This window comes from Akebia trifoliata, chromosome 3, assembly GCF_017979445.1.
Source record: "Akebia trifoliata isolate Shusen 1 chromosome 3, ASM1797944v1, whole genome shotgun sequence".
Lineage (NCBI taxonomy): Eukaryota > Viridiplantae > Streptophyta > Magnoliopsida > Ranunculales > Lardizabalaceae > Akebia > Akebia trifoliata.
In genome coordinates this window covers 31,205,264-31,228,746 of record NC_141377.1, presented here as the reverse complement: position 1 = coordinate 31,228,746, position 23,483 = coordinate 31,205,264, and the positions used below count along the sequence as shown (strand labels likewise).

The following is a 23,483-nucleotide window of genomic DNA, read 5'->3' as shown; positions in this document are numbered from 1 at the left end:
TAGAGAGACAAAAAAATAAAGAAAATAAAGTGGATCCCATAAAATTGTAGTTGATGGGATGTTTGTCTCACACAAAACTGTAGCGGATGGAACGCAACTGTAAAAAAGTGAACCCTTCAATTATATTTTATTATATAAATTTTATATATACTTACTATTAAATTGAATTGAATTAGTGCATTTTTTTTTATCATATATGGAATAATATATATCATATTGAATGAAGTCCAGAGTTAGAATGATGGATACAATCAAATTCTAATAAAGTCTTGATCTAATAAATTTCTTATCGCATTGGTATAACTTTGGTACCGGTCTAATACGAGTCCAATCCATTTAGACCCCACTGGTACTTATTTGAAGTGGAACGATAGTAAAAGATGCGAGGAGTGGACCATACGCAATCCCAATCCTTTGGTCACTATCTTATCCCAAGTACCGTATCACATGGTATGCTCTTTTGGTTCAATAAATTCATCAAGATCAACTTGATTGATGATTTCTAGTCATTTTCTTTAAATATTTGCCAATATGACAAAAAATAAAAAAATAAATAATAATAATAATAAAATTTGGATAGGTGAAGTCAGAAATACTAAACCTTTCAATGAAAACTTTAATTCCTAATATTATTTAGAGTTTTTGTGTTCCTTGAGATTATAAATTAGTATTTCCAAACTTCACCTATCCAAAATATGATTTTTTTACATTTTGTCGTATTCGCAAATATTTAAAGAAAATGGTTTAGTCAACATGTGTCTTAAGGGCACACGTTAAATTGCATTAAATGCATATTGAAAATGGGTCCCGTTCCCCACCCTAAGCTTTATCCTACACTTTAACAAAATGTGTTTTGTCTTACATGAGTTAGAAGTTTTGGAATGGGCTGATTTTTGGTGAGGATGATCTCTATAGTGAGGAGATCATCCTCACCAAAAATCAGCTCATTCCAAAACTTCGAACCCTATCAAAAATGATTTACAAAAAATGGATGGTCCACGATTTTTCAACTTGTAAATATGGGGCTAAAAATTTCGGAATAAGCTGATTTTTGGTGAGAATGATCTTCTAATTATAGAGATCATCCTCACCAAAACTCAGCCTATTCCAAAACTTATAACCTATGTGGACAAAACATGTAGGGTAAAGCTTAGGGTGTTGAACATTCCTATTGAAAATAAGCATTAAGGGTAATTAAGTAAAAAAAAAGTGTTTTGAGGGCATTTTTGGTAGGAAATTCAAATGTATTTAATGCAACTTAACGTGTGTCCTTTGGGGTGGATCAAAAGTTCAACTGAGGTGGTCATCGTGTCAATGGCGTTAAAGATGTGGGCAACCAACAGCTCAGTTGGTTGACAAATGCAATGCAAATTTAAGATTGGGTGCCACTTGGCATTATTTGAAACAAGCAATACTCGGGACCTGTATTTGTGCTTCGCACCTCAAGTTTTCTTGATTAATACGCGTCCAAAGGAATAGTTCACACCATAAAGTAACTTTTCTTTTTTCTTTTTGGGTATTTGTCGCTCTGCTTTGCTGTTAGTTAAACCGACTAGATTTAGTAAAACTGATAAACTAATTAACTACAAACTGCCACGTGTTCTTAAATAAAAATAAAATAAATAACTGTTTATTAGAAGAAACTTGCACAAGAATACAATGTTCTTTATATCTGACTACCCTAATCCGTATCTGAGCACCTGACATAGCAAATCACCTTGGGATTCGTGCTGTAAGTCATGGTCAGGTCTATTTTTAATAATTTTCCAAAACGGAAAAAAATAAAAAAACTATTTTTAAAGAGTTTTGTTAACATGTGCCGAGGGCACACGTTTAGATGAAGTGTAGTGATAATCTGACTCTCCCACGTGGCATATTCAATCGATTCCCCTGACATGGTGTGTGTCAGAATCATAGATTTTTTTTCATCGAGATACATAACTGCACAGATCTATGGAGATGTGCCTTTCAGTATCTCAAGGCATAAAGTTTATGGTTCTGACACACCCACGTCAGGGGAGTCGATCGAATATGCCACGTGGGAGATTCATATTAAATACACATTGAATTTTTTTCTTACCAAAAATACCCTCTATGGTGTATTTAATGCACCCTAACGTGTGCCTTTAGGGCACATATTAACAAAAAAACCATTTTTAAAGGTTTGGTTTGGCGGTTTGGCCGCCATTTTGAGGCAATCTTATATATAATAGACGACAAATACAGGAAGTAATATTTAAATCAAAAATCAGTTCTACGTTTTTTAGCCTTCAAAGTCTCTCTCTAAATCATCATTTCTACGACTTGTGACTGTGAGTATAGATTCTCTGTGGATTTTATTTTTTTAATTTCGAGTTTCTCGGAGTTCGCATTAATCTCTGTAACAGAGAAATCCAAGAAAATTCTCCTGAATTTAATTCAAGTAGGAAATTAAGAGTCAACAAGAAAACTTTCGATTGTAGGGTTTTAGAGAAGGTGAAAAAGAAAAAGGCAAATCGATCGGTCAGATCGAATTTCAGTAGAAAATGTGTGATTCGAGTCTGTCTGTAGCTTTTGAGGAAACATTCTTCTTTTTGATTTGTTTTGTTTCTCTGAATTAGCAAGTCGATTTATTTTCTGGCTTTAAATTTTCGAAGATTACTTTAGAATAGTTGGATTCGTGAATTTTCAGTGATAAAGATTTCTTCGATCGATCTTGTAGGAGGTTTGATGCTTAAGTTCATACGGTACTGCAAACTTACTCTAAAGTATGAATGCGTGATTTAGGATCTTTCGCCATTTTTTTACCTCAAAGAAGCTATTAAAATCTCTTTTTTTTTTTGGGTGCTAAAATGGAGATCTAAATAGGTTCTTAATTTGTTCTTTCGAACTACCAATTTCAGTCATCTTTACTTCTATAAATAAAAAGTCTTTATAATTTGACTGAATTCTTCAGGAGATTCCTTACTTACATTCTTCAGGTTCTTAAATATATATATATATATGTATTTTTTTTTTTTTTTTTTTTGATTTGTTATCTAATGTTTAAAAAAAAAAAAAACCCTTTTCTGCTTCAGCTTCCCTTCAATTTTAGGTTTCTTGTCTGAATTGACGTGTTCTGTTCTTAAGACTCTTTTATGGATGTTTGAATCTTTAGATTTGGGTGGATTTTATAACTTCAGATCTCCAGGAACCAAACAAACCATTAGATGAAGAAATATAGCTTAATTATCTCGTCATGGTTTCCACGTGATTCGGTTGCTTTTTTGTTCTTTTTCTTACTCTGTCTCTTACTTGCAATGTTACTTTTGCAGAGATAAAGAGAAGTTTCGGTAACCTTCTGACAAGTAAACAAGGTAGGAGATCTACTCTCTCTCTCTCTCTCTCTCTCTCTCTCTCTCTCTCATGTTGCTATCACCTTTTAAATCATTTTGGTGGGGTGGGTGGGTGTAGGGGTTCTTGTAACAGGCTTCGAAACATTTTACTGTAAAGTTCTCAACTTTACTTCAATATCTCATTGTTTTGAATTTCAGTTTTCCGTCATATATTCTTTCGATTACAAGAAGATCATGTCTGCTGCAAAGCTTCATTAGTTTTAAGAGCTTTGTCATAGTCTGATGGTTCAGTTTATTTAATTTAGAAATTTCATATTTGCTTGAATTGTGTTGGCAGAAATAAGGCCCAAGATATGGGATGCTTGCATTCAACACCAATTGATGCCGGCTGGAGTAGAAGAAGGCCGGGAAATGTGGGGGAGATGGCTGTGTTTGTTCCTGGATTGCGGATCCCTAAACCAGTGGACTTCTCTGATCCACTTAATGATAGCTTGTCTAAGAGTCTAGTGGAGCGACTCTCTGCTCTTAGAACGCGAATAGTTGTCATGGCCAACCAAGAAGCGCCCACAACTACAAAATCAAGGAGGAAGACAGCTACACAACATGGTGTGTATTGAGTTCTATAGAGGCTTGTGGTGTTTTGGTTAATGATCAACTTTAGAAATTTAACGATAATAGATGGAATTGTTGTCTTCAGGAGGTTCAACATTGGTTGATCTTCAGCAGGCTCTTGAAGATTACTTACCCGTTCTGTTGGGATTAGTAAAAGATGGTAACTCAATGCGTTCCTCCCTAAATGAACTTTTTATTGGATTGCATTTGTTGGAATAACTGGGTTGATCATCTTTCAGAAATTTACCATACATATAGATATGATCATCTTGTCACACCCCAATCTTCTAACACAAATCCCTATGATTTGTGTTAGTTTTCGAGGCATGAGACATGCATCCCCGTATATAAATTCTGATATTATATAACTAACTGATTTGATTATAACATGATATAAATCAACAAAATATACACTACAACTAAAGAACTAATCAATAGTGGGAGCTCACACAACTAGAATTACATGTCTTCTATGATACTATGGTGGTGTTTGTTTGCGCTATTTTTCAGTGCTTATTGCTGAAAAAAATTAAATTCAGCACTTTTGTCAAAATAGCGCGTTTGTTTACTCGTGCTTATTGCTGAAAATAAGTGAAAAAAATTCAGCACTATTTTGATGCTGAAAAAAAGTGCTGAAGCGGTAAGCACTTCGCTTTTTCAACACGGACAAGTATGCCCTTTGTTTTTTTGAGCATGGACAACTATGGCCTTATTCTTAAAAGGATATTACCTCTTATATCCCATGGATAAGTATATAGACACCCCACAAATTAATAAACCCACACCATAGCTAAATTATTTTGTCTTATATGGGTTAAAAATTTTGGAATGAGTTGATTTTTGGTGAGGATGATCTCTACAATGAGGAGATCATTCTCACAAAAAATCAGCACATCTTGAAACTTTTAACCCTATCAAAACAAGTTCAAGAATCGTAAATTGTCCATTTTTTTTTTGAAATCTATTTTTAACGAGTTAGAAGTTTCAAAATAAACTGATTTTTGGCAAGGATGATCTCTAGACCATATAAATTATCCTCACTAAAAATTTGGTCATTCCAAAAATTTTAATCCATATAAAACAAAACAAAAAATGGCTATAGTGTGGGTTGCCCTTATTAATTCATAGGGTGCTTTTATAATTACACATCCTTCATTTCCATCGAAAATTATTCATAAAAAATTAAGTTCTTTTTAAAGTTGATTTCAAATTTTGGTGACTTGTATGACATTATTATTTTTAATTTGAAATTTGTGGGCTTTTATAAATAGAACTTATTATTTATAAATTGAAGATTTGAGTATTATTTATTATTTAAAAATAAATTGTATTTTAATTTTATAAGAAATAATATATTTTATTGTGTTTGATAATAAATAAGCATTTAAAACATGCAAACAATGTATAATATGATTGTAAGGGTAACAAAGACAATTTATCAGTTTCAGCAATGTGTAACAAACATGATTTAGCATCTAAACAAACAACTTTCGAGGCATGAGACATGCATCCCCGTATATAAATTCTGATATTATATAACTAACTGATTTGATTATAACATGATATAAATCAACAAAATATACACTACAACTAAAGAACTAATCAATAGTGGGAGCTCACACAACTAGAATTACATGTCTTCTATGATACTATGTTTATAATTCTTTTTATAGTATTAGCTTACATTGTGATAGTTGCTCAACTGTATTCCACAGGAGGCCAGCTTCAACATAAGGTACAATTTGTTTGGGTTAATCAGGAGGATGATTCAGAGGTGGGGATTAGTATATTGATATTGTGTTTTTGTTTTAATTATGTTATAGGTTTTGTTAACATGTGCCCTAAGGGCACACATTAAGCTGTATTAAATACACCTTGGAAATAAGCACTTGAGGGTATTTTTGCCACCAAAAAAAACTTTTGAGGGCATTTTGGTAGGAAATTCAATTTCCAAGGTGTATTTAGTGCAGCTTAACGTATGCCCTAGGGCACATGTTAACAAAACCCTTTAATTATTATTGTTATTTTTGAATTATATGAGATATTATCCTGAAAAAATCATTACTGTACAGGAAACGGCCATGCCAAATGCTTGGTACGAGGTATTATCAGTTTTACATATGATGGCCATGCTTTCCTTATCACAAGCAAATTTATTGCTTCTTCCACCTAAAACATCTGCTGATGGTTTTCGGCCAAAAGTATCAGAAGGTGGGTAGTTACTGCAAGGCTTTCTGCTGCCTGCAGACACTCGTATGTTCTGTTTAGTTTCTATTGCGCTTGGTATATTGAACTAGGTGAATTAGTTTGACTGTTGCCTGATTTCTGATGCTAATTTACTGCCTGTTTTTTTTTTGAATTTTCGTGACTGTTGGAAGGAAGCTGAAACCCATCACCTTCCCTATCAGCTGGACTCTCAATCTTCTTTTAGCAAACTTGGCCTAGTTACACTACAATGTCTTAGGGTATGATCTGATAGGAGCTGAACACAGCTAGCCATATTTTTGACCATGTGTCACTGTTTTTTGGGACTTTGTATGTTTGGATAGTGCCCCTTTCCTGCCTTGAAACTCGTGTTCTTCCACAAAACGCCCCAAAACAGCATTGATAAACGTTTACAAAGGGGTGTGGAATTGATTTTGTCATCAACATTTTCCTGTCACCTCATTTCGCTTAATTCTAAAAGATCGTGAATGAATGGAGAATAAGTACTTTAGTAATTACATATAAGAACAAAAGTGATGTGGAGCTGTACCATCGGGGCATTGAACATGAGAGACTATATAATATTGAAAGAGTGATGGAAGAAAGATTAAGATGAAAAACAAAGATATCAAGTATTGGTTCTATGCCAAGAGGTTAAACATAATTGATGGAGAAGTTTTGAGAAAAGGAAGTTTTTCCATATGATTTTTATTGACTTGGAGAAAGCCTATGGCGAAGTTCCTAGATATTTAATTTGGTTGGCTCCAATAAATGAAGGAGGCCAAGTAAATACATCGACATAATTAAAGACATTTATGAGAAAGTTGTGAGTCGTGACTAGTGTGGTAACAAATAGTAAATAGACAAATGAGTTCCTAGATATTATTGATTTACACAAGGGATCAAGTATGTGTTAGTATATGTTTAGTCTAGTAAGATGGAGTAATTGCTCATATTCAAGAGAGATTCCTTTGGTGTATGTTATTTGTAGATGGTGTACTGTTAGTTGATGAGACTAGAGATGGAGTTAACACAAAAGTAGAACTCTGGAGAGTTGTTTTGGAGTCCAAGGGATTTATAATAAGTATGACCAACATGGAATAAATGGAGTGCAACCACTTGTAATAACACAAATAGAGAGGATGGGCTAATAAAAAATGACGGCTAGGAAATGACCTCAAAAGACTATTTTTTGTTACATTGATTCTATTATTACCACCACTTTACGTGTTACGATATTGTAGATTTTTTTTTTTTTGGTTATATTGATTCTAACATTACCACAACTTTACCCGGTGTAATGATTGTAACCACTAATTCATTTGTGAGCTCTTATTGGACCTAAAAGATCAATAGAACCGCGTACATGAAAATTCTATTGATTGGATGCTGACAAGTATTTTCCTTTGTGTAGTAGGTTACAAGCATCTTCTAGATGGTAGTAGAGAGTTTTCTTCGAGTTCTCTTCTTTGAGAAAATCATTCCCTATATTTTTATTGTTTCTTATTTATTTTCACCTCGAACTAGGATTTCCTTCTTGGTCAAGGGTATATTTATGAGGCAAAATGTTGGGCAATCAGAAGGAATGAGCGCAGCAGAGGTTTGAATGATGAGATGGATGGATAGAAAGACTAAAGAGACAAAATTATAAATGTATGCAATTGTGGAAATTTAGTAGTCTCAATAGGAGATAAACCAAGGGAGAGTCGATTGGGAAGCCTGTTCTTGTGAAATGAAGACCAATGACAATGTGGGTGAGAAAGAAACTGCTTGTTGAGAATTATAGAAGGGCAAGAGAAAATACCAAAAAGGATGTAGATTTTGAAGAACAGATTTTAATAAAGGACAGGGCTTTTGGTTAAGTTGAGAGTAGTTTGATTCATTCAGCTAAGGCTTCAATGATGATGATGAACACTTCTTTGTGCTGGTTGGATTTTGCATTTTTCAAAGAATAATTGGTCGTGCTTTTGCATTTGTAAAAGAAGAATTGGTTGTTTTTGTCCATATAGGATCCTTTGTAACAAATGTTCTATTCAGGTGTTTATTCTTTCTGTAATGTGTGGCTCTGGTTGTCACCAAGCTTATGCTTCTTGGTGTAGTTCCTAGAAAATCTCACCGATAAGCATGTTTTACATATCATAATGTAAATAGAGAATGTAATTCTCATTTCCCTTTCCACCTATCCATGTAATGGTCCTAAGAGATTTGTCTCTGCTAATCTGGCTATGGTTTGGTTTAGTCAATAGAGCTTATTATCTGCTTTTCTCAGTTACCTTCTTTTTTTTTCCTTCTTTTCATCACTACCTTTTTTTCTTTATAGTTTATTTGATCTCTTTCTTTCATTGTTCCTAGTACAACTTGTCATTTTTTTCTAAATTCATTTGTAGCAGAGAGCAGAAGAACTTCCATTGATGTTTTTTTGAAGGCAGCAGGATATTTTGATTGTGCTGTCCGGCATGTACTCCCTCAGTTTCCCCCTGCAATTAGGTTTGTGTAGTTCTTTTATTATTTTCCTCAGCATCAACCTACTACTACAAGGCACTCTATTTTTCTCCCTTTTTTCTTCTCCCCCCACTCCAATTTGTGATGACAGTGATGATGATGATAGAATGAATATCTTTCCTGACTTCTGTGATAACTTGAAATTGTAGGAGAGATCTTCCAGTAGACCTATCAGAAGGAGTGCTCCGAGCGCTTTGCCTTCAAGCACTAGGACAGGTATTAGCTTTTTTCATATTCTAATTCTTAGAATGTATTAGTTCCTTGAGATGTACATCTGTCAATTCATAGAATGTATTTGATCTCTTAAATGCACTCTTTGTTAGTGGTGGTGTACGTGCAACGTTATTGGTTTTCCAGAACAGGATATGTAAACTGCATTGTGCAGATAAACAAATTAGTATTTATTTTGGAACACTTTCACCTTTTCTTTAATGTTGTTTTCCACATTTGGTGTATAGGGTGTTGATATTCAACTTGGAATGGCAATTGATAGTACTAAGGCCACACTGGCAGTAAAACGGAGGCTTGCATGTGAGATGGTACAATACTGGAATCAGGTATGAGTACATCTTTGTGGAGTGTTCCATCCTTCACTATCCTTTACAGGGCATGTTGTCTCCCTTTGTTCTTTGTTGGTTGAATAAACAATGAACCTAACGACTTATTTTAGTTTACAAGATCCATGTCCATCATTGTTACATACATTCCTTATTTTGCAATATAAAGTTGTTAATGACATTGTCATCTTGAGAATGGATTGTCAAGATGACAAAATTTCATCAATTCGCTTATTTCATGATAGATGGTTTGTATTTGTGACATGATTTGCATACGAAGAACATAGAGACAAGAGAGAAAGATGAGAAGTTGGGAAGAAGGGAAGAGAATATCATTTATTGCACAGCCTTCCCTTACAATGTAACAATAGGGTATTATGGTGAAAATTTTATTATACCGCTCATATATCAAATACTTCAACATTAACACCCCCCCTTAAGCTGGAACATAGATATCAAGCATGCCCATCTCATTACATAAATCATGAAACAATCCCTTAACCAATGCCTTAGTGAAAGTATCTCCTAACTGATCTTCAGATTTTACATTAGAGGTAGCAATCTTTGTACTCATCACCATGTCTTAGATAAAGTGACAGTCAACCTCAATGTGCTTGGTCCTCTAATGAAAAATAGGATTGTTTGCAATATACATGACCGCTTAGCTGTTTCAAGGAACATGACATTAGCATTAAACAATGGTTCCATAATATTCCATAGTCAAGCCATCACAAGGTAGTTGTCTAGCTGCGAATCTTCATAATTTGGATATGACATGGGTGGAGGATTACCTTGGGCAAGCCAAAAACACTTTAACAGTTTGTGCCCACAACAAATAATTAGTACCATTCAGTTTCACTGAAGCAATTTGCATACCGGGCTTTCTAAAGAACCAACAATTGAAGAGTTCATCTCAGTTGAAGTTGCCATTGCTTAAACCATGCACCAAGAGACAATTTCACACACTTGGAGAGCCTATTTCCACGAACACCAGTGTTTAAATCTTTTGAAAACCCTAGGGGGCTTCAGTCTTCACCCCCAATGGTCATACCAACTCAGAAATAAATGCAGCCACACAGCTTTGAATGCATCCGTCCACAGGTCTATTAGGCCAAAAAAAGAAAAAAAAAGACAAATTACTAAGGAACCCTTGCAGAGGAATTTCTTTTGAAATACCCCCTAACTTTTTGGTGGTAACTTGATAGTCCAGTTAGTAATTTTTTTTCTTTCTTAGTTCCCCATTCAATCGTTGTTATCGAAAATTTAAATGTTCGAGATCGATGATTCAAATTGTTGAGATTGACCTTTGATTCCAATTGTCGAGATCGATCTATTACAGCCATTGAGACCAACGACTATAAATTGTCGATCTCAACACTTGAACATGAAATTGCTGATCTCAACAATTCAATTTGTCGAAGTGTCAAACATGCTGATCCCCCACAAACTCCATATGCCTTTATATCTATTCTATTAAAGAGTGATATGTTCTCAAATACTTTAGTTAAAATTATTTGAAGTACACAATATAGAAAAAAAATGATTTATATCAGATGATACATATTAAAATCATATAAGCTGTATAATTATAGCTGAAAACCAAATATTCAGATAACTTATGTATATACATATACTGAAGTATTTCAATATGTCTATGGTGCATGAGCATGATATCCTATCAAGCACTACAACATTTGAAATTGGATGTCTTGTTACATAACCTTGGCTCACTATATGTAAAGATTTTCTCTAGTGAAACTTTTATTTTTATTTTTATTTTTTCATTCCCAATAAGTGTTCCTCGTGCTGTTCTATTTATGTTTAGTTTTCTTTAAAGGTAGAATTCTACTGTTTATGAAGAATTGAAATTACAGGGGTTTCTGTGCATACTTTAAATATCGAAAGATATATGTAGCTAAGCTGAAAATTCATTCTTACTCATTTATGCTATTTTATGCAGGCTCAAGAAAACATTTTGCACCTTTCTTTAGCAAATGGATGGGGGGAAAAGCACCAGATTTTTGTCAACTGGAAGTATGTGGAAGCGAAGGTATCCTGTATTCTATGACTATTTGTGCTTCACACATCACAATGTTGAACACGCTTGACACGAGTATGAGGTGTTAGAGACACTGACCTTCATATACCTGATTCTCCAACATGTCTTTCCGAGTTATTCCATATGTTTAAAGAATCGTTTCTATAATACTAAGGTTCATATTTAAGTATATGATATAAGAAGTTTGCATTTAGTTAGGTTTATTCAAACTAAATCATAAAATTTTTTTATAATAAGCATAGAGAAAGATAAGTGTTGATACCTTACTCCTTGCTCTCACAGCTATTAGGTTTAAGGTTCATAATACATCTTCCTCAATTCTTGCTCCAACCCAGATACAACATCTTAGCTCCCTTATTGACTAGGCAAAATAATTGTTAGATTTCAGATAGGGTGATGCAAACTATCCAGACCTCATTCTAGGATCACATCTCTACCATCCATTTGTCACCGTCGTTAAAGAAAGATGGTCTAAAAAGGACCCTCATAAAATGTGGAAAGTGATCCGCTAAGACGATGTAAAAGGCTCTCCCCTCCTCAACCTTGCCAAATCACAACCTATCTTGAGTACCAAATATAGCACGCCATGGCAATCCCAATGATCTAAATATTTGCTTGCAAATACTTCCATGACATCATCCTCAATAGTTACAAGATAAATAGATTATTGGACATTGATGACGCCATCTACTTTTTAAGTAATTCAAGTGAGGCAACCTTCATCAGATTTTGCTAGAGTACTTTGAGGTCTTTGGTTTTCCATCTCACCATATATTAGAAAGGAAGCTTTCCAAACTAAAATAACAAAAAGTGGGTCCAAACTTGTAAGGAACCACCCAAAAAGTTGGCCAATCCGACTTTCCATTATAGCAATCCAAGTTTTCTTAATCTTATGGGCACTTATGGAAAGCTAGATGTCAACAAAATTTTGAAAACAAGGAAAGTGATCCACTCAGAGCAAGGTGTAAGGTATCAACATTAGTCTTGAAAACTTGTGGATGCAACCCCTTGTTTGAAGTAGAGAAAAGCTATGTGGCTAGAGAGTCTGGTATTAGAGATTAACCGCCACTCCATTTTCAAGAGCAATGCTTAGTTAAATTTTGAAATATCTTCTAAGAGGCCCGGATACCCAAGGTATCAAAACAAAATCTTAATATCCTGAACATTTAGGCCACTGGAAAATGGTGTCCCAACATTTTAGGTAGAGACCCCTCTTTGGCTTTTTATTGCCCCACCAGAAGTCTTCTCGGAATGCACATGATAAGAGGACATAGTTGATGTAACTACTTTTATCAGAATCTACATCCCATCTAGGGACCATAAATTTGATTCCCATGATTGGATATGGCTTTGGATCCTATAACAATTCGATGGAAAGCTTGGTACATGTATTTCCCCATAAAGTCTTACATTGATATTTGAAAGTCTTGCTAAAATGCATTCGACAATGCCACCACTATCACCATTTGATTCTTTGGAGCACCATCCATGAGATTGTTACGAACCAATGCATCATTGGAAGCCATTAATATTCCTCATTCTAATACCAACTAACATAGTGCATACATGGCAGAAGGAGAAGATCACCCTATTGTCCCTTATGATAAAAAAATCCTAGAATCCACAAGGTAAATACGAGAAATAATTCTTTGAAACAAATTGAGAGTTTATTGATAAATTGAATTATGCAAAATAAATCCTTTACCATTGATTATATGGACTTTCAAACATCTAATTTGTTTCTACTTACCCCAAAATAGTAAAAATTTCTAAAAAACTAAGACGTACTCAAAATAGTAAAACTTTATAATAATAATAATTTCTAAAACTCATATACTAACCTTAGAATCATATGGACCAGAGTGCGGAGCGGGTGGGAGAGAGTGAAATTTAAAAATATCTTAGGGTGTAGAGCGCTTTCAGAGCATCATCTTTTTTCTTTTATTTTACCTACTCCGTCACTGCTTACTATGCATAAGAAAAAAACTTCTTTTACAATTAAAAACTGATAATTTTAAAGAAAGCAAACTGTTTTTAATTAACTAAACATGTGTTTAGAAAGACAATCCCATACCCATGGTTTGATAGCATTTCTTCTTACTATTGTAATGGCTATTAATATTCATTAGTAATAAAAGTTTAGTGTGCAGTTAACAGCTGCAATGTCTTTTGTTTCGAAGATTTTTAGATTATTATGTAATTGTTACCGCATTTCAGTTAAACTATTATTATATTATTATAATCTTTTAAATAGTATTTCATTACCATAAACATTGAGGACATAAAGGATAAATATGCGTTTAAGAAAGAAAAAAAATACTTAATATGATAAATGGAGTGAGATTCTTTATAGAGAGCGGTTTCCATTAGTAAGGGAGTGGGGATTGCAGAAGGATCAACTCCTGAAGTGCCAAAGCATGGTTTGGGAGTGGCACAGCTAATAGAAGGACCTGATCAATAATTTTAGAATAATTAAAATACCCTTCTAAAAAAATTATGACTCAAAATATCCTAAAATTGCCTAAAAGCCGTGAAAATTAAAATTATTAAGATTGTAAATTTCATAGCTGAACTATAGCTTGATCTTGAAATGACCTTTTTCTTTTATTTGGGATCTAAAGCTCCCTCTAAAGTTTCAGTCTTCATATGGTCTGCTGCATTGGAAAGGTTAGTCACGATGGACCAGGTCATAAAAAGAGGCTTTCACGTGCCAAAATTTTCTTTATGTACAGGAGTGATGAGTCGGCTGCCATATTCTTATCCTTGGTTGCCTAGCAGGTGTGGTCTCATTTTTTTGGACTCTTTGGTTTGGCTGGTTGTTTTCTGCACTCAGTTCGGGAGTAATTCGACTCTTGGTTGGCTAGGGGTTCTGCATGCACAGCTTCTAAGCACTTTCTGTGGAGTCTTTACACCTTTTCCCATTTGTTGGGGATTTGGAAGAAGAAACAGGCGTATTTTTTAGGGGAAGAAGCTTCACATTTAGGATCCAATTATCTCAATTTTGGCCATTTTATTTTTTGAGGCAAGTTGTTTTAAAGAATTTAAGGGGGGTTTCTTTGAAAATTTTCTTGTAAGATGGGATAGAATATAAAAGTTGGTTGTAGTTTAAGTGGGTGTTGGGTACTTTCCCTGTACTCTTGAGTTAGTCACCTCGACCCCCCTCTTTTCTACAATAAAAGTTTTTTATGTATAAGAAAATTCTTCTGTTCTAAGCACTCCATGAATTCATCCTTGACTTGTCCTACAAGGCCACAACAATAAATGTTATGTACGTGCACCCATTCGTTCTTTTTCACATTTGTGACTAACTTTCATATTGTTTGAAATTGATCATCTTCATTTCTTTCCTTTTTTTTCTTTTATGTTATTGTGACAGTTACTCATATGGTATATGTTTGTATCTCTCGTAATGATTTGAAATTTTCATGTTCCTTTTGGTCTATACTCTGAACTAAGGTACTTGTGAAAATGATGCAGATTAGCCTTGTTTGTCTAAGACTAAAATACATAAATTATTTTCCTTATGTTCTATTTGTGCTTCTTAGTTGAGTTGAAACGTCCAAGTATGTTTATTTATTTATTTTTTATTTTTTATTTTTTATTTTTTGCCAGGCTGCAGCATATTATTATCATGGTTTGATCCTTGATGAGGGCAATACAGAGAAATCCCATGGGATGGCTGTGGCTGCTTTGCAAGCAGCAGAGGAGTTTCTCAAAGAAAGCAAGAGGGCCTGTGAATCCTTCCACACATCTCCTCCTATGTCAAGGTAATTTAATGGGGCCACCTATCATTAATTTAAGAGATTGTTTTACAGGTCTCAGATAGATGCACTTTAGGAAGGATTATATCATTTTATCGTAGTCAGTTTCTAATATTGGTTAATGAAGCCTATCTAATGAACTAAAAGCATTCTCTTTATAATAGTAATAGAAAGTATATGAACGAGGCCGGGCCTGTGAAACCAAAGTATTCTCTTTATACTAGTGATATCAATCAATTTGTTCGTGGAATTTCGATTATGATAGCTAGCAAATCCTGTCATCGCTTTTTGAATGACAAGTTTTCAAGTAGTTGATATCTAATTTATGGTGTCATTATATCTCTGTTCTCTCTTTCTTTTTTAGTGAACATTTTTCCATTATCAATCAATTATTTTCAAGTATAATCTTATATATGTGAAGTTTTAATTGATCAAAGGTTTAAGATGATATATGAAGTTGCTTTGTTGGAGCACTGAAGATAATGCCACAAATGCCCACTACTTCACTTGACCCATGAACTAGTTGATGCATATTTAATAATGGGTGGGTGGGGGATTTCTAGATAAGTATGACACGTTAAGAAACAAGATCATAACACCGATATCCCTTTGACATAGATAAGTAGCCAAAGAAAACACACCGAATGACTTTGTTATCTAATTTCATGCGATGAAGGGTGCGGTCCTGAACAAAGCAAGTGCACCCAAAAACTCTAGGTGTAATTGGAAATAGGGTGCTATTAGGATGAAGAATATGAAAAGACACCTGTCCCCCAAAGGTACGACTCGGAATACGGTTAAGAAGAAAAGTCGCAGTGAGGACCGCCACGTTCCAATATAACTTAGGAACATGTATGCCTTGAAGAAGGTAGCGGACAATATTCATAAGGTGACGGTTCTTGCATTTTGTTACCCCATTCTACTTAGGAGTATAGGAACAAGTCAACTGGTGGAGCATACCATGCTCATGAAGGTGAGAGTGAATTTCGTTAGAAATATATTCACCTCCGTTATCAGATCGAAGAGTTTAACAGTGATGATGTACTGGTCTGAATCATTTTAAGAAAGTTAACAAACCGAGATCGCATCAAATAGAGCCAAGTACAACGAGAGTAGTTATCTATAAATGTAACATAATACCGATGACCAATAAAAATAGTAACAGGGGAAGGACCCCATACATCATAATGAACTAAATCAAACATAGTATTAAATCGATGCATGCAAGGGATATATGAAGTACGAGTATGTTTGGAAAACTCATATATAGAACATTGGAATTTCTGCCCACTACAAGAATTTTTTAAAGTAGGTAATAAAGAACATATGTGCTAAAAATTAGCATGTCCTAAGCAGGTATGCCACAAATTTAAAGATTGAGAATAAAAAGTATGACTCCCAAAGGAGGGTAGCACAGAGGCCGGAGCAGCAGTATGCAAAGATCCAAACAAGTACAACCCATCCCTCTCATACCTCTTACCAAAAATCCTCCTTGAAGTTAGGTCTTGAAAAGTACAGTAAGTAGGAAAAAAGGTCACTGAGCAATTTAAAGATTTGATAATACTACTCATTGACAAAAAGATTAAGAGATAGATGAGGAACATGGAGCATAGAGTCAAGAGAAATACCAGATGATGAGGGAATGATACCCTTACTGTGTATAGGTGTAAAGGACTCATTAGTAAGGTGAACCACCCTATGAGTAGCAGGAAAAATAGATGAAGTGAAATGGCTAGACTCACCTGTCATGTGATCAGAGGCACCATAATCAATAACCCATGTCAGGGGAGTTGGACTAGACTAGGTGACATGAAATGCAAAAGATATACCTAGAGGTGTAACTGATGCCATAGTCGAAGATGAGCTAGTATGAGCATAGATCTAATCATGAGCAATAGTGGCAATTTGGGTCTGAAGCCGTTGTAAGTCAATAGCACCAGGAAATATAGTGGTGGGAACAAGTGAGGAGTCCATAGTGGTAGTATGAGGAGCAAAATGCCCAATGAAGGAGTGGCAATAAAGCTCAACAAATGAGGATATAGTAGAAAATATCGGACCTTTTCATGGCTTGTCTTCCCACAATAACTGCAAATAAAAGTACTCATGCGGTCCCGACTACGGCCCCTTTGGCCACGACGAGTACCCAAAAACCTTCCAGATTTGCCTTTACTTTCTAAATAAAGTCTCACGAACCGAGACCAAGATTGAAAGTTGTGACCATCCAATAGGGTACTAGTAATACGTTGGGTTGAGGAATTTTGCCCAAGAATTATATTGAATTCTTTGTTCTCTTGGTTCGATGTCATATCTCATAAAAGGAGACAAGTGGATAAAAGTGAATACAGAAAAAAAAAAAAAAAAAATCAAGTGTAGGGATACTACAAATTGATGAAGAAAGAAAGTGTAGAGTCAACTCAACATACACTTAAGGTGCAGAAAGAAGAAGAAAAAAGGGCAGAGAAGCAGCCGAGGCAAAAAGACAGCTTTGGCTTGAAGGGAGTTCTCCGCAAACATCTAAGGAACTAAAACATCAGCAGCAGTGCTGTCATATCGCAACACATCCAGCAACACAAAACCAACACCACAACCTTATCACAGCAGTGCTGTCATATCGCAACACATCCAACAACACAGAACCAACACCACAACCTTATAGCAATCAGCAAAGAAACCAACCAACAACACAGCCTTATCACAGTCAACACAAACCAAAAAAAAAAAAAACAGTAGCACAGAACCAGCCAGCAACACAGAACCAGCAGCTATCGCAGCCCAGAACAGCCCCTCTGGCAGCCACTTTCAGCAGCCTGACACTTCTCTCATCACAGCCAGCAAAGCAGGGAGCAGCAGTGCAACCCAGCCTATTGTATGGAACAGAGAACACTCAGAAAAGGAAACCCATCATTAGCCTTATCGCAGGGATCTAATATCGCAGATCCATCCTTATCGCAACATGCGATTTGGACAAAAAATAAAAAAAGAATCCCCAAAGGGGAGATCCTCCAACCAGAGCTGCTGCTTTTGTTCTCAAAGATCTAAAGTAGTTGATGGAGGGAGGGAAAGGAGAGTCAAGTCTCCAAGAAATCCAAAAATCGAAGGAGAAAACCCAATCGATGGATCTTCGAAGGCTCTGATACCATGTTAACTAACCAACTACTCCAAAAGATCGATTTGTTGGAGAAGGGAAGAAAAATGAATATAAGAGGATCACGGGGCTTGGCTGGGGTATGATACACCTGAGAATGGGGGAAAATATACACTCAACACTCCCCCTCACCCATAAGGGTGGAAAGATTTGAACCCATGACCTATACGAACCTAGTGATCTAATACCAAGAAAAATTGTAGAAGAACAGTTAAGTCTCATAATGAGAGCTTTGCACATATTTATAATAAGTAATAAGTGAATGGACATAAATGCCCTCACATAGAAATAATAGAAAACTAGGAAACTACATTATTTCCAATAAAAATGAACGTTTATAGTTGGTCAAGCTCTTTGGTTATGCCAATCTGAGAGGGAGGGGGCTGTAGAATGAATATTTCAGGTCAATGAGTTGGCGGAAATTTTTTAGGGATCATAATCAAAATTTGGATCATTTGGCACATATATCAAGTCTAAAACAATCCAAAGCTGAGTCAGTTTGAGTCAAAAGATAGATCAAGTTTCGTGAAGGCAAATAGAGTTTTGAATATGTGGAAGAATTTAGTAAATCTTTTCCAATTTAGAAAAGTTAGAAGAATTGTGGTAAAAACATTGGGATATTATATTAATTGTCATACTCATGATTGATAATCTAGGAGGTAAAGTTTTCAATCAATTGCTAAAGCTATTATTTTCTTAGTAAATAACAGTCGATTACACGTTGATTTTTATAGGCAAATTGATCAATTTCCCTAATTGTTGTTTATTTAAGGTGAAGAAAATTAGAAATGGAGGTTCACCAGATTCGTGGGTTATTGCACAAAATCTAAAGATAACACATAAAAATCTATGGATGCATCTTAGATACATAGATATCTTGTAATGCTCTTGGTTTGAAGTTTTGTGCTGTTTCAAAATGTTTTGGTGGAACATTCTTCGACCGATATTGGATCAAAACTTTGACTTCGAAACATTGCCTCTGGTGATTCTAAAGTAGCTTCAAGTTAGGAATTACTTGTATACCATTTAGATCAAATTAGGTCGATCCTGGAATATTGGTGCTTGCATCAGGTCGTGGGAATATCAAGTTTTCTCAAGGGAACTGACTTCAAGGGAACTGACTTCTTGCCCAAAATTTAAAAACGTGGTTGTGATCCACATGTACATTTAAGGGGGAGTTATTACAGCTTGACATCATTATTGGTAATCTATGGGGGCATACCGTGTAACACCGTATAACAACTATCAACCAGTATAAACATTTTTATAAGCCATGCAGTTGAGTTCTAAAAGAACTCCTTAAACCCGAGGTTTTGGGGCCTTCTGGACCAGCATATATCTTGCTTTGCTTCCTCAATTGTAGTTCATCATTTTTTTAATTACCAGTTCTCATGCAGGAATCCACCTCTTTGGGGAGCCATGAAATTTCTCTCCGAGAATATCCCAAGAGATTCTTCAAGCAAGGTGCAAATCAACCAGGATTTATACAGTCACGAGAAGTAAGTAGATTCTGGTTTGGATTTATCTCTTACCTTGTCGTGCACTTAGACTCCATTTGAAATACCTCTCTTTCAAGTAAAGAAAAGACTTATTTTTTAGCAATAATTTTTAAACCACAAGGCCTTAAAAACATCACCAAAAGCATATGAAATATTCTAGAACAATCCATATTTTTATATTTTTCAAAACTCTCACAAATAAACATACTTTTTAAAAGGTATTTGAATCAATAATACCAATTTTATATCTTTAAATATTTTTCTTAAGAAAAGTAAATGACTCATGCTTTTTGTTTGTTTGCTTTTTATTTCAAAACTTGAAAAGTGACTGGCCTATTATGTAAGACAATACCTACACTACTACCTAGTCAAGAATTCAAGATCATGTGTGTGTGTGTGTGTATTTTTTATCCTGTATTTTAGACTAATTTTTCATTGGATCTAATTACTTACCAATTTAATTAGTGGTTCGTTATTCTCAACACAGTGTGATTCAATATTGTTTTCTTGTATAGTTTTTAGGTTACCACAGTTGCAGTTTACTTGCCCATGCTTTATCCCAATGTTTTTAGAACATGATTGGACCAAAATTTTGTCAAGTTGGTCAGAACCTTGTGCAATTTAGTTGGATCAGTTTACATTTATTGAAGGATCCTAAAAATATGTGATTTGTTCCTAAATTACCTTTTATTTTCATAGAAAGATCACGTCGTGGTATCAACACACACAGCCTTCAACCAACTTAGCAAGTTTGCTCCTTCAGCTAACCTTAAATATGTATTATTTGATCAAAAGACCACTCCGGATTTTAAAACACTACTTTATAAAAACACCCGTGCAGACTTAAGGATCAACGTACACACTAGTGCAATGCTAACTTATTTGGGCATTCTTTGTTGCAGGATCATGGAGGCAGCGCCCACATTGCCAGATTTTGCTTTGGCCCTTAAACCAGAAGAATATCAGCTCCCTTTGGTGGACCCATCTTGGAACGAGAAAGACATCAAGAACCTATCTGGTCTCAACCAGCTAAAGCCACAGAGATCGTAGTGAAGCCGATTTCTAGTCTGGTTCCAACCAGCTAAGCCAATCAATCCATCTGGGCAGTCATCGTGTGTGCATTAAAATTCATGTCAACGAGTGGACTCACATCGATGTGAGGTAGCTTGGTTCAAGTTCCCTACTTTTTGTCCAAAGTGTTCATTGAAAAGAATAAAATAATTCTCCTTTAATTCATTTGTAAAATCTATTATTTTTTTGGGTCCTTGGAGAACAAGAAGAAATTTTCAAAGGGGGAAAATTATTTATTTAAGCTTTTAATTTTAAATTTGTTTATTATTATTAGGGATAATTACTTAAAGGACCCTGGAGGAGGGATTTATTTCTAAATAATTCCTAAGTTTTGCATGGTAGTTTAATAGGACATTTAGTAAATTTTTTATTTCTTAATGGTCCCTCATTATTGACGAATTCACCACTTTTTTATTTATTGTCTAATTTATCACTTTTTATTTATTGTCAAACTCGATGTTTTTATTTACTGACGAGTCCAACACTTTTTAAAGTGGTGAAATTGACAATGATAAAATCCATCCTATTTTTAATTTTCGAGTTTTTTTTTACTAAAATACCTGGAAAGATTCACTAAAACTTGAGGTAACTTGTTAAGATGATTTCAACTAAAAAGAATCAAAACTTGAGGTAACTTGTTAAGATGATTTCAACTAAAAAGAATCATTCTTGATCAATTTTCATTCAAAATTAAGAAAAAAAAAGTAAATTTTTTTTCTTTACATACATCTTTAAAATGTTTGAAATTTTTTGAAAATGATTTCTTCTTCCTTCTTAAATCCTTTCAATAGAATGAAGTTTTTGAAACTTGATTGAAATGTTAAAAATTTATTTTATTTATTTATAAAAATGATGAGTTTGAATAGTTAGGACATTCAATGATGAGAAACGTGAGAGATGAGGTCTAGAGAACTATCAAGAGATGATCCAAAACTTAGGGACTATTTAAAAAAGGTTTCTTCCGTTAGGGTACTTTAAGTAATTTGTTCTTCTTATTATTATTATTATTATTTTGAAAAGGTAAGCTTAGTTGACCCAACAACTCTATAAAGAATAGAGAAAAATATTCATGATTCAGTCTAGAGGATGACACTGACGGCAACAATTATATAAAAGGTAACAAGTCATCTACAGGTATTTGCGCCCTCTTTTGGATTAGTCTTAACTTGATTGTGTGGTCTATAGAGAGAGGTCACGAAGCATTTATCTATCAAAGGACTATGGTGTCTCTTTTCTTTCTAAATAACACTGATTAGCATGCACTTTTCCTGCCACATCCCTTGCTTGTCTTCTTTTTCTTTTTCTTTTTTCCTTTTCTTTGTCTCTCATTTGTTTTGGCATTCGGTAGTGGGAGAAAAGTAGAGAATTATAAAAAAGAAGGGTTGATTTAGATATGCTGCCCCCTCCAACACATGAGAACTTTTTTTTTTCTTTCTCACAGGGTCCCCCCTACCGAGGGTAGTTTAGTAAATTGGGTGATTTCTCAATACACGTGGGTTAATCTGATTGGTTTCTATGAGCGTTGTGAGAAAAAAAATTCTGAGCAAAACAATTTCCCCGAGTGATTTTTTGCTTATAGAATTTCTCATGAGAGTGCTCTCACACTCTCCAATGCATGTCATGTCAAGTCTAATGAGGGTAATTTTGTAAATTGTGAATGTCATTTAATACATTCGGATTAATGTGATTGGTGGATCATGGCAAAAATTATGCGAGCAATTTTTATTTTTTGATTTTCCGGTCCCCAACACATTCACTTATTTTGAAATTGATGGCATGCAAGACTAATGGATAAAAGAGACAAATGGCCTCATCTTCAACTTCTTTAAGTACAATTTTGAACTGTTATTTACAAACTTAAGATAATATCTACTTCAACCTTTAAATCTCAATACAAGATAGGATTTTTGGAGGAGTTTAAAACGATTGAATTTTGACATCATCTTCAACTTTAAGATTGTATCTACTTCAACCTATAAACTTCAAAACAAGTTAGTATTTTTAATTTAAAATAGTTGAAGGCAAGGTAGAAAACAATGGGGAGCGGATAATCTGTGTTGCAATTTTCCCGTAGTTCCTTGCGGTACATTTTGAGTAGTGGAGAGGCTATGCTTAAAACTAATATCTAGCTCATCAACCATGCTATCATGATTTTGAAAAAAAAAAAAAAAAAAAAAAACATTAAAATAAAAACTTATTTTTTCAATCTGATGAGATGGATTGATAATGAATGATCACTTAACTCCGACATTTCAATGAAATGAATATTTATTTTTGTATCACGTGGCACTCCTTGAATCATCTAATTGAACTACAAAGAACTATAAGAAAAAAAACACTACAGAGGATCTACTCTCAAAATTAATCATGTAACCTATACTCACTAGTCATCGTTTGTATATCAATCAATTAATCAAATTTTTGGGATTATTCAAAGGTAGGATTGTTAACAACTAAGTATGGAGATCAACGATAGTTCATCAGTGGCGTTGATTAAAAAAAGATTTTCAAAACTTACCTAAAAAGAAATTGTTGATTGGCAGCATTGATGATCAATCGTTGATTGTGACAGTTAACCCTTACCAACAGCGGGATAATTATTATAGGGTAAATATAATTTACATTTCTTAGCATAGTTTCATGGTGTAATAAGTAAAAAAGTAGCGATTTTCTGATACCCCCTCTGACATACGCTCCTTGACGTGGCATGAGTTAGAACCATTACATCCTCATAAATGTATGTAATTATGTGTCACGA

The 23,483-nt window shown here is 34.5% G+C and overlaps 1 protein-coding gene and 1 long non-coding RNA gene across 6 annotated transcripts; one reads left to right on the top strand and one right to left on the bottom strand.

The window, feature by feature from the left end:
* Positions 1-2,121: 2,121 nt before the first annotated feature.
* LOC147406369 (uncharacterized) lies at positions 2,122-20,981 on the top strand. 5 transcript variants are annotated; one of them, XM_086434372.1, is made up of 13 exons: positions 2,126-2,312; positions 3,294-3,335; positions 3,652-3,920; positions 4,012-4,086; positions 5,642-5,700; positions 5,999-6,137; positions 8,522-8,618; positions 8,783-8,849; positions 9,092-9,190; positions 11,151-11,240; positions 14,862-15,016; positions 19,553-19,654; positions 20,557-20,981. In XM_086434372.1, the coding sequence occupies exons 3-13, from the start codon at positions 3,668-3,670 to the stop codon at positions 20,702-20,704; spliced, it is 1,284 nt and encodes a 427-aa protein (XP_086290498.1). In that variant the 5' UTR covers positions 2,126-2,312; positions 3,294-3,335; positions 3,652-3,667; the 3' UTR covers positions 20,705-20,981. The 5 variants fall into 5 exon arrangements, with proteins under 5 accessions (XP_086290499.1, XP_086290498.1, XP_086290495.1 ...); XM_086434369.1 differs by having other exon boundaries at positions 2,130-2,312; positions 8,519-8,618; XM_086434370.1 differs by lacking the exon at positions 2,126-2,312 and adding an exon at positions 2,457-2,475 and having other exon boundaries at positions 8,519-8,618.
* Positions 9,501-18,349, bottom strand: LOC147406370 (uncharacterized). Its single transcript, XR_015176439.1, has 2 exons — positions 16,639-18,349; positions 9,501-10,293 (listed from the first exon to the last, which is right to left on the bottom strand). It is a non-coding gene; the product is annotated as an uncharacterized LOC147406370 (long non-coding RNA).
* Positions 20,982-23,483: the final 2,502 nt, after the last annotated feature.

Coding starts and splice junctions, on each gene's coding strand:
- LOC147406369 (XM_086434369.1), top strand. CDS start 3,668: ATGGGATGCTTGCATTCAACACCAATTGATGCCGGCTGGAGTAGAAGA. Junction 4,087..5,641: donor GTTGGGATTAGTAAAAGATG/GTAACTCAATGC, acceptor TGTATTCCACAG/GAGGCCAGCTTCAACATAAG. Junction 6,138..8,518: donor TCGGCCAAAAGTATCAGAAG/GTGGGTAGTTAC, acceptor ATTCATTTGTAG/CAGAGAGCAGAAGAACTTCC.